The sequence below is a fragment of the Cydia fagiglandana genome, chromosome 1 (genome assembly GCF_963556715.1).
Source record: "Cydia fagiglandana chromosome 1, ilCydFagi1.1, whole genome shotgun sequence".
NCBI classification, from domain to species: domain Eukaryota; kingdom Metazoa; phylum Arthropoda; class Insecta; order Lepidoptera; family Tortricidae; genus Cydia; species Cydia fagiglandana.
In genome coordinates this window covers 9,366,779-9,377,889 of record NC_085932.1, presented here as the reverse complement: position 1 = coordinate 9,377,889, position 11,111 = coordinate 9,366,779, and the positions used below count along the sequence as shown (strand labels likewise).

Sequence of the window (11,111 nt, the reverse complement as noted above, 5' to 3'; positions counted from 1 at the left end):
ATTATGAGTACTAGGCGACGATGCCGACGATATACATACTTGCATAGATAAATACTTAGGTACATAGTTACTTTATTTACTATTTAACTTTACTTATGTAACAAAGTAAAAATCTAATTAAATCCTTCAAGTCAGTTTTCCCTATTTCTTATAAAGCAATATCGATTATTGGCTATGTTACCTACTTATTAATATGGTAAGTAATCGGTGGTTCTCTTTAGTGGCTAGAGTTAAACCAAAAACTGCAGAGATTTTGACAGCACACGCAGTGCAGGTGTTATTTTAAACGTCAAACTTCTATGAAATTATGATATAAATAACACTGGCACTGAGTGTGCTCTCAACATCTCTACAGACTTTTCTTGGTCTAACTCAGTAGAGGGGAGGGATGGGTTTGATCTATTAGTAAATAGACTCCTCGAAATTGATCTTAGATGATTCACTTAACCAATATATTTCTTTATAAAAATTCAATTTCTGGATTAAAATAAATATTTCCCTTTTGGTCAATTGAATCCAGTCAGTTATTGTTTGTTTCTATTTTTTTCCAAAACCTTTGGCATGGATGCGGCATGATTATGATTTCCTCTTTCTTTGGCGTAGGCGTCTATCTTATGCATTCTAGTGTTCTGTTTTCATTACTCTAGACAATACAGATAATTTTAATTTTTTTAACAACACTTTTTCTTTATACTTAAATGTCACAGACTCTTCACGTGTTAGGTTTTGACACGAATATTGATAAGCAAATTTGTTCTCTATGTACTCGTAAGTATATGTTTAAACAAGGTACCTTCTGTATAACTATGTAACTAATTTCTAACCTAAATTGCAGATTGTGTTGGGAGATACTTGTTTTACCATTGTAATAAACTGATTCGCAGTTACGAACATCTACGCTAAACTCAAGTATCTCTGTCATCTATATGAATTACAAGTATCTCTGTTTAGTTACTTGAATTTAGCGTAGAAATGGGACATATACTTGAATTCAGCGTAGAATACAGGGTCAAAAAAAGATACTTGGATTTTAAAAACATGAATATTTTAAAAACTACGCATTATTTTACGATAAATATTTTGGTGAAAGATGCACCTAAAATTGTAGATTCCGAAAATCCAAAAAACCCGTTTTTGAAAATTTCCGAGATACTTGTTTTCTGCTTAGGGCAGCCGAGCTGTTGAGCTCAATAGACCGATAACAGTGTGTTGTGATAAGTTTAATATGATGTTTAAAACGGCGGTGTTTGGCTCAAATATCATTATTAATAGAAGTGTAAGGTATGATCTATGTACATATGTATTAATCATATTAATATTAATTATTATATTAAATATTTACCGACTTCAGAAATAAAAAGGAGTTTCCACGTTCGGGTACCTATATTTTTTCATGTACCTAACTTGTAAAAATCCAATTTTTCTTCAGCAAAAATGTCAGACACTAACAGATCGTATACTTACATAACAAATCCAGATCAAGTTCATAACCTCTTATTACAATTAGAATACACCTCTGGACTTCCAACGAGAAACTACAATGTTTTCTCGCTGATTTTCAACCTATTAAATTCCGATTTTTTTGTAAGTACTTACCCGGTTTTTATTTTTTAACGATTAGGTTTGTCTTGAATAAAATATAGTTCTCAGGTCTAATATAAATATTGTACATCGGTCTTTGGAAAGAAATTGGGTGTTTGTGATGATTTTTAAGCACTGGCGATTGCCCATCAATTATCGTATTGATAAGGTGCCGTTTCATCAAATAAATAAAATAAATAATGGACTTTATTAGTTTCCGACAAATCCATGAGATGTCTGTACCTACGTAAACTTTAAATTACTTATACAATTTTGCGACAAACGTCACAAAGGTAGGTATCTACCTAGTCTGTGATAACGCTCTACGGAGCCGAAATATTCATCGTTAAGTACTTAGTACTGTAAACATACGTTAGGTACACGATTTACACCTAATTTACTCGGATTGACAGATGTTTTTAACACATTTAATTTGCCTAATTTAATATGTACATAAATATTGTACAGTACCGGGTTCCCGTCAAATGTCGGTTTCATCGGAATTGCTCATATGAGACTACAGGCGTAGCGTAGCGCCTCATATGGCACCGTAAGTTTAGAGGCCTTAGGTGATCAAAACGGACAATTGTCTACTAAAATCCAGGGGATCATTGTCATGTAACTTTACAATTTCAGTCGTTTAGCATCAAATGGGTATCTGCACAACCCCGGTTCCGAGCCGCTGACTTACGCGACCTTCGGCCAAGTTGTTGAGGCCTCCGCTGACCGCTGGCCGGGGCGTGTGGCCGTCCGGTCAATCTACGAAGACGTCACGCTGACATATGAACAACTATTGAACAAAGTATGTTATATTTAAAACATTTATTTTATTATATATTGAAAAGTAGTAAGTATGTATGTAGTAGATTAATTATTCTGTGGTAGTAGTAATATCATGTAATGCAAAAGTTGCTATCAGAACGTGGTTTACGGGCAGGCCTCATTCTTAGATAAAGTCATTGTTTGCGTACAACAACGGTAATAAAAATAATATACCTACCATCTCTGCACGTAGGTACCTACTAATCAATATTGAAATATACTACAGTTTGAGAAACTAATTATTTAACCATAAATAAAATGTGCCTATGTTTGATTGCAGGCGGACTCTTTAGGATGTTCTCTAAGGGCTCAAGGCCTAGAGAAAGGGGACATGGTGGGCATTTGGTCGCACAACAACTCCCAGTTTATTGTCACCCTGGTAGGCGCTGCTCGAGCGGGACTTATATCGGTACAGTATTTTAAATATTAATAATAAAGAATATCAGTTCCTCACTTTGCGGCCCTGACCGCCGGTAGCTTGGGCCATGCCGCGCTGCTGGCGGCACCCTAGGTTAGGTATTTTGTATTTTTTGTGTTTTTATAATTTACTTTTAAATAAGTACATATTATTAAAAAATCAAATCCAAGATGTAAGATGAATAAAAAAATATATAAATTACACTGTTAATGGATAAAATCCCAATTAACAGATTGACTGATTACAATAAGGGTGTCTTGTCACCCTTCGGGTACGGAATCCTAAAAAGTTTATACAAAACGAAGATGCAATTAAAGTGATTGCGTTTGAATTCTGTTATTACAAAATTAACTATGCAAAATTTTCTACATTAGTACATTGTAATTAATAATAATAAAAAAATTTATGATAAAAGAGAAAATTAAATACTATGACTGTTTGCTTTACAAACGTTGAGACATTGGAAAATTATTTTTGTAGGTATTGCTCAATCCTCTCTACGAAAAACCAGAACTAAGTTTTTGCATAAAAAAAACTGGACTTAAAGCAATCGTAATAGGAGATACGGTTAAAAGAAACTACTTCAAGACCATAGAAGAATTAATACCAGAAGTTCACAAAGATACGCCTGGAAACATTGAGTCCAAAACCTTTCCTAGTTTAAAATCAATTATATCATGTGACAAAATGGAATTGCCGTAAGTAAGGTACCTATTAAAACCGAAATATGATAATAGCTATGTAATTTTTACATCTGTGATAATTTAAATTAATTTTTAGTGGCACTTTCTGTTTCGAGTCCCTATTGACGAAAAAGCAAGACGCCTCACGGTTTTGCAGCCAGGTTGAGCCTGATGACGGAGCTGTCATCCATTTAACATCAGGAACCACAGGTTAGGTGCTGGCATAGACTATAGTTCGTTTTTTTTTAGCATTAGAAAGAACTCCACAGAAGCAAGCGTGCAGTTTTTGTAAGGCTCTTTAATTGTTAATAATCATTGAATTATCTAATGTAGCATGGTCAATACATATAATTTACTTCAAATTATTACCGCTAAAAGTGCGGGATTTGGAACCACAAGCTTACTTCTGCGAAGTTCTTTCCAATGCTAAAAAAAACGGACTATAGGAATCCTCTAGACCGAGTTTAGAGCAATTATTTCATGCAACCGATGATGCCGAAAATGCGGGGGTGCGCGGGACGAGGTGAGCGAAGTCAAGTGCCGTGATTAGTCCGTTCAAAGACACGGACGTCATACAAAGACACTTTCGACTCGAACATGGAGTAAAATTACCGTATGCGTGGCAGAGGGGGTAGCGCGACTATGCTCAGTCTGGAGGATGTTTTGTTTGTGGGTGCTGGCTACTTTTTCATATTTTCATCTGTCTTCGGCTGCTTTTTTCATATGTTAACAGTGGCAAAATGCTCTTGTACCTATATGTGTAATTAACTGTTTGGGTACAATTTCGCTCCGCTTACTATTGTAAGGCGGAAGGTTTTTAATGACGTAAATTTCATCAGAGAAACATAACAAGGGTGCAATTAGTCCAGACTGAAAGACGTTAATTGAAAATATAAATTCTTAATGAAAAAGATGAACTATTTCAATTTTTTGTTACAGGAGACCCCAAAGCTGCATTGGACGCGCATTTTGGATACATTAACAACAGTTATTTCATAGGCAAGAGGCAAAAGTTACACGAGGAACATCACACAATTTGTGTCCAGGTTAGAGTTCTTATTTGTTAAAGAAGTGACTCTTTTCACATAGCTTTTCGTGGTCTATGTGGAAAGCGTCTCCTCTTCATACGCCCATAACCACTGGCTGTGGCTGGATAAACAGCGAAAATCCACGACTATGTACCTATTCATGTATTTTCTTATTTCCACAGGCACCACTGTTCCACGCCATGGGTTCAGTAATCACGACGGGCGCCGCGCTGCGCCACGGCGCCACGCTTGTCCTAGCGGCGCCTATTTACAACCCCGACATGAACTTGAAGGCTCTGTTTAATGAGAAGTAAAGTGTAGCTTCATCCAGATACTATAACTAAGTAAATAAAAATTTGCCTGAATGGGCCTCTTGACACGAGCTCTAATTAAGCTACCTATATAAAATAGTTCTGATGTGGCGCTGTCATACTTCATCTTGTCGCCCACTGTAGATAACGACACGTGGTCACGACATAGCGGGAACCAAAATGTATGAAATGGTATGCATTCGTTTTTAAACTACTTACCGTGAACTCGCGAAATCATGTCGTCACCGTGGATGGACGATCACGATAAAGTATAAAACCGGCTATTTTCACTCGCTGCCTCATTTGAATGAGACACTGTCTAAATGCCAAAGAAGCTCTAAATTCTTAATTTTAGGTGGTGACAGGTTATACGAGTAGGTACTTATTAATTTAAGAGCGGTACGTTTCTCATGTCCGATGTTATGAGATGCTATGCTGCAGTGCCTAATCCTGCTCGACTTGAAAATTAATTTAACCCTGTCTCTCCTGATTGATGGAAATAGGCAGAAATCCACACCAAAGAACCGTGATACTTTGTACAATTAGCGTGTAATTTAATTTTAATCAATGTGTACAGATGTACGGTACTGAACGGCACGCCGACGATGTTCGTCGACATACTGAACTTGGTGAGGAGTGCTGGCGCGAAGTCCAACCTCAGGGTCGCGTTGAATGGAGGGGCTCCTTGCAGTCCGCAGCTTGTAAAGGATATTAAAACGCATCTTAATGCTGATATGGTTACGGTAAGGTTTACTAAATATATTTTATCTAATTCCGTATCGAAATGGGCCTCCATGGTGATGCGTATAATATTATACACGATGCGCAGCAAAAAGGAACGTACTTATTATTTTTAACTAGTAACATATATGTAACTGTCCCAAAAAGTTACACGTACTCTATGTCATGTTGCAGAGTTTATTTGGATTGTCAGAGACCACAGCAGCTGTGTTCCAAAATCTACCGGACGACAGCACCGAGCTTGTCGCCAACACCGTTGGTTATATCCACGATCATGTCGAAGCGAGGGTAAAATAAAAATATATTTGGGCATTTCTCAGGAGGGCCATTTTTACGTGTCCGGGGCATTAATTGATTGAATTTACTGTTCAATAAATCTGAATTAATTTAGGCATGATCTTCAGCTTATATTCTATTTGGGACACTATCAATTTATTTATTTATTATTTATATAATACAAGAAAAAAAAATTCAAATGCCAAAAATGATGTTCGGCGGGCGTGTCCCGCACCCAGATTTTATGAAACAAAAAATTATTACTCAAGATGGGGCATTAGATCAGAGTTATTATGGGTATTCACGCATAAGGTATTAGTTAGCTTATCATATTCTTTATATCACAATAATGTGTTTGCTCAACACATTGAATAAAAACAAATTTACGATGTGTCCCGGGCTAGTGACTGATATCGGTGTAATTTGCAAAACATGTCGGTACTCCTTCAAAATTGTAGACCAGGAACTCAGTGTCTCAAACATAGTATGCTTTAGTCGTGCCTTAACCGTTAAATAAAGTAGAGGTACAGTCACAGTATAATAAAGTGATTTTTTAAACGTTTCTCCGTCATTCGGTGAGTTTGGTCCAATGTTTTTTTGAGATCGGTGGTGCAATTTACTCTGTAAGTTTTAGTACAATTATCGTTATGCAAGTGATTAAGAAATCCTCGAAAGTATGTTAATCTACCATTATTACATCTCCTCTGTATCATTCATGCTATTTCTGTAATTGCTAAAAAGCGATTAATTTTGATATCGCTGGTGTTGATTTCCTTGGTTTCGGTGGATTTTTTGACCACCGATATCAAAAATGTGGTCACTGAATTCAAATCCTGCTTTGTAAACTAGTTTATTGTACTAATTTATCATATCTAAAAAGTGAAAGATACGTTGTATAAACGTAAAATTATGTTTGTAAGTAACTTAAGTCATAGTAGGTACACAAAATCACTAGTTCACTATGAGAAGTTTTTTTTAAACCGGACGTGTAGACTCAATGTTTCTTTCTCTGTCTTGATATTCTTTTCAAACCAATTAAGTAAATTATGTTAATTGTCATCCGTATCACCTGAGGCCCTGAGGCCCTACACCTCGATACCTTCAAACATGTCAGCCATGTTAAATAAATGTAGTCAATTAGATCCCACTTCTTTTAAAATAACTTGTGTATGTAAGTACTATGCAAGGTGCACCCAAGGGACAGGATGTACAGAACGAGGGATTAAAAATAAAGTGGCCTTCTAATGTCGAGATCGCGTCAAAGGCACACCTACTGATCGATATTTACAAATTGAATATAGCAAATGTTTTAACAATCCTCAATGTCTTATGTCTTTATGTCTAAATATAGGAGTTACAATTTAGCTCAAGTGTTTGAGGATGCTGGAGATGGACATCATAATTAATTGATAATTAGATCTTCAAGCATTACTCGACCACTTCAAATATTATAGTTTTAAATGGATAGAGTTCACGCTTTAAAACTCTGTTATTAAAAAAATATGTACTTATTTTCCGTATTGCATCATATTGCTTTATAAGTACATTAAATATTTTTTGAGCATTGAACACCACTCAAGAGTGAATTGTTTATCGGGTGCAGGTAACATACATTTCTATGCGTGTGTTCTCGGATTGCGTGAAACAAACATCTTCTCTTTCATGGCTATAATAATTAAATGATTATAATGTGCGAATTTGTGGTCGACATGTCTAAAACTCGTTCCAGGACCATACATCACCCTATTATCAAATCAAATCAAATCAAATCAAATATCATTTATTATCAGGCAACTAAGGCCCATAGATACATACCTTACAAACTAACATACATACAATAGTAAAATCTTACAAGCTAAAAAAATATTTAGGCGACACGGCGGTATATATGAGGGGGGATTATATGAGGACAGTCATATAGTGTGGGATATCTTCTAGAGATGTTGATTTACAAGCCGTAATTTGTTCAAATCTTGAGTGTGTATTTATTAAATTTATGTAAGCTTTTGAGATCATTAGCCTTGTTACATCGCTTATCGACAAATAGGAATGAAAAATATGATTAAAATGTAATATCCTCCTAAGGCCCAAGGTCCTACCTATAGTACTTATTCAGTTCAATTAAATTTAAATCATATTCGATTGGAGCAGAGTTGCTTTTGCTTTGTTTCGATCAAATTTTGAACAACGCAAAGTCAACTCTATTTGCAACATTGTAGGTTCAAATTTCAGTGGCAAATTTTGCATTTTTCATTTGTATGGCCGGGCTTTAGGAGGATATAATTGAGATATAAATCTGAAATGTGTTTTTTGTGTAAGCATTATTGGATTCGGTGACGCAAATTGATTTCAGTGCCTGCACATGATTTCGGTGTTTTTTAAATCTAAAATATCTTGAAAACTATAAGGTTCTAATGGAGGCCTCCACTACCAATATTTTTTATATTAAGGGTAGATTTTAGGAAATAAAGTCACATATCATATAAGTTAAAAAAAATTGTTGGCACCGAAGTCAGGCACCGAAGGTCATCTCTGAGAATTGCCCATTTGTTTAGTTAATTATATCAACACGTAAAATTTGTTCTACTATTACTTCATCATTATAATTGAAGAGCATGGCTCTTGTCGGTGGAGTATGCGCCAGTTTTCGCGGTTCTCGGCCAGGTTCGTGAGTCGTGAGCAAGCTATACACAACAACTAAAAGCAAAATCAAGTGTTGTGTCTTACAGGGACCTAAAGAACCTGGCCGAGGTCTATTACTTATTGAAAGATTTTTCGTCCTTAGGTGGTCGACGATGATGGCAAAACCTTACCATTTGGTAGCCCTGGCGAGCTGATGGTAAGAGGCTACTGCAACATGATTGGTTACTGGGGCGATCCAAAGAAAACAAGAGACACTCTTAGAGATGATGGCTGGCTGCATACCGGGTAATCATATTTAACAATACCAGTTAGCTGTACATTTTATGTACAGGTAAGAGGACTAGGTATAGACGTCGTCGTCCAAACCTATTGTCCTCCCAATGTAGGCAATCATTTTAGACACACGGTAGACATGTTTAATTGTTTATTTAGACAATTATATATTGATTTTTATTGTAGAGACAAGTTCATCCTGGGCGAAGATGGGTACGGGCGGATAGTGGGTCGGCTGAAGGACATCATAGTGCGCGGCGGGGAGAACATCGCGCCCAAGGAGATCGAGGACCAGCTCAACACGCACCCCGACATCGTCGAGAGCCAAGTATAGTTAAAATTTTTTGAACTGATCTTGTTCACTTACCTGTACTAACAATGGCATTGTTCTATTACAATCCTATTATCTGGTGGATGGTAAACCACAAATTAGGATAATCACCTCGTAGTAAAAGCAGATTATAACCGCCTTGAAATGTTAGTATAGATTAACGACTCTATTTCTTTAAACAATAGACTACAAAATACACTAACTAAATAATGGCTAACCTAACTTTTTTGCATTTAACCACCATCGACACTCAAAAAGAATGCACTCAGTAGAAAAACAGCTATGAGATACCATACAATTTCATTATATTATCGGCTCTATAGTCTTATCATAAGGATAACATTGCTTTGAAGGTAAGAATAACACTTCATACGTTTTGCATTTAGAGATAACAGATGTGCCGCCAGGGTCGTACTCGCATTGTTGCAATTGATATGCACGTGGTTTATCTGTTTATGTCGGAATGTTATTTAGTGGTATTTTTTTCTGACCTATACCTAAAAGTATACCTAATAAAAGAGCGAGCGAGACACCAATAAAAAATAATTACCTGGCCTGTTATCAAATTGTGTGTGTTAAGATTATAGGCATATTTTTGTATAAGAATCTGTTGATTTTGGACACATGCGATTATTTTTTTATATATACACTTATGTAACTTTTTTTGCCTCTAGTAGCATGTAAAACATTTCGCAGATTGAATATTGATATATATTTGTATAAGAACTTGTTGATTTTGATTAAATGTGATTATTTTTGTTAACTAATGTGTATAATAAATTATTATTAATAATTATACATTTTTATCTTTCTACATATTTTATTTAACACCAGAATACGTCCCTGTCGTGGCTAAGGTGCATGTGACTTTCCAAAAGATTGAATATGATATTATCTTTTTAGACCATTTTAACCCCATTCAACAAGAAATAAGGTTTAAAATTCAATATACATGCAATGTACTTCGAACTTATTTTGTAAGTAAATTGGTTGGCGCCTACGAGAACAAAAGCAGATAATAGGATTGTAATAGAACAATGCCATTGTTAGTACAGGTAAGTGAACAAGATCAGTTCGAAAAATTTTAACTATACACCCTGCCACTCCTATTTTAGGGATTATATTCAGCCTCGCCTGAACAACAGACTAACAGACATAATGTTAAAATGGCGCCCTAAGGAGATAGTAGGACGTTGCCTTTAACTACATAGGTGTACAAATTTGCTATAAACATCCCTATAAATTTTACCATCAAAAAAGAGCTGCTTAAATTTAATGTTTAATTAATTTAGATGTGTTATTTTGTTATCAGTAATCAGTACCTTTCATTAAACATGTCGAAAACATAAAAGACGAATAACACATTCAACGCGCATTCAACTTATTAACGCGCAGAGCGGCAGAAATTTTACATCAAAAATACTCCCAATTTTCTCCTAAATATTTCATGACTGGTGCCATGACTGTGTTTGATATTAGTTTTAATTTAAATAGTTTTAAATAGTTTATTTGTATAATTCCCAGGTGGTAGGCGTCTCCGATGAAAGGCTGGGCGAGGAGCTGTGCGCCGTAGTGCGCGTGCGCGCCGGCGCCACGTTCAGCGCGGACGACCTGCGCCGGCACCTCGACGGCCGCCTCGCCAAGTTCAAGATACCGCGCCTGCTGAGGGTCGCCGACCAATACCCCAAGACCAACTCCGGGAAAATACAGAAGTTTAAGATTCGGGACTTGATTGAGTCGGGGAAGCTCTAAGCTGATTTGAATAACCATGGACAGGTCATTTACTTACCTATAGAAGAACATTAATTAAACACTGATTTAAACTAACGATTTTTACTCATTATTATTCACAACCCCCAACCCTAACGCCTAGAACATGATGATGATAACTTTAGCCAGTCTTCTCCGAGACCACGAGGATAACGCCGTCCTCTCAACGTCGGAGGTTAATTTAAACGCGATTACTGTCGTTGTGACTAACGTTAGTTAAAATCTTATTTTATT

The 11,111-nt window shown here is 36.1% G+C and overlaps 1 protein-coding gene across 1 annotated transcript; it reads left to right on the top strand.

Moving 5' to 3' along the window:
* The first annotated feature begins 1,182 nt into the window (after window positions 1-1,182).
* Window positions 1,183-10,868, top strand: LOC134663530 (medium-chain acyl-CoA ligase ACSF2, mitochondrial-like). The gene is made up of 12 exons (XM_063519929.1): window positions 1,183-1,281; window positions 2,218-2,383; window positions 2,684-2,812; window positions 3,302-3,519; window positions 3,602-3,714; window positions 4,444-4,550; window positions 4,715-4,842; window positions 5,421-5,586; window positions 5,759-5,872; window positions 8,646-8,788; window positions 8,963-9,104; window positions 10,632-10,868. Exons 1-12 carry the CDS (start codon window positions 1,226-1,228, stop codon window positions 10,857-10,859), a joined length of 1,710 nt encoding a protein of 569 aa, XP_063375999.1. The 5' UTR covers window positions 1,183-1,225; the 3' UTR covers window positions 10,860-10,868.
* Window positions 10,869-11,111: the final 243 nt, after the last annotated feature.

What these genes read in the sequence shown, in the direction of transcription:
- LOC134663530 (XM_063519929.1), top strand. Translation starts at nt 1,226, where the DNA reads ATGATGTTTAAAACGGCGGTGTTTGGCTCAAATATCATTATTAATAGA. An exon ending in CTCGAGCGGGACTTATATCG is followed by an intron (nt 2,813 to 3,301) that starts GTACAGTATTTT and finishes TTATTTTTGTAG; the next exon opens with GTATTGCTCAATCCTCTCTA. An exon ending in CCGACATCGTCGAGAGCCAA is followed by an intron (nt 9,105 to 10,631) that starts GTATAGTTAAAA and finishes TATAATTCCCAG; the next exon opens with GTGGTAGGCGTCTCCGATGA.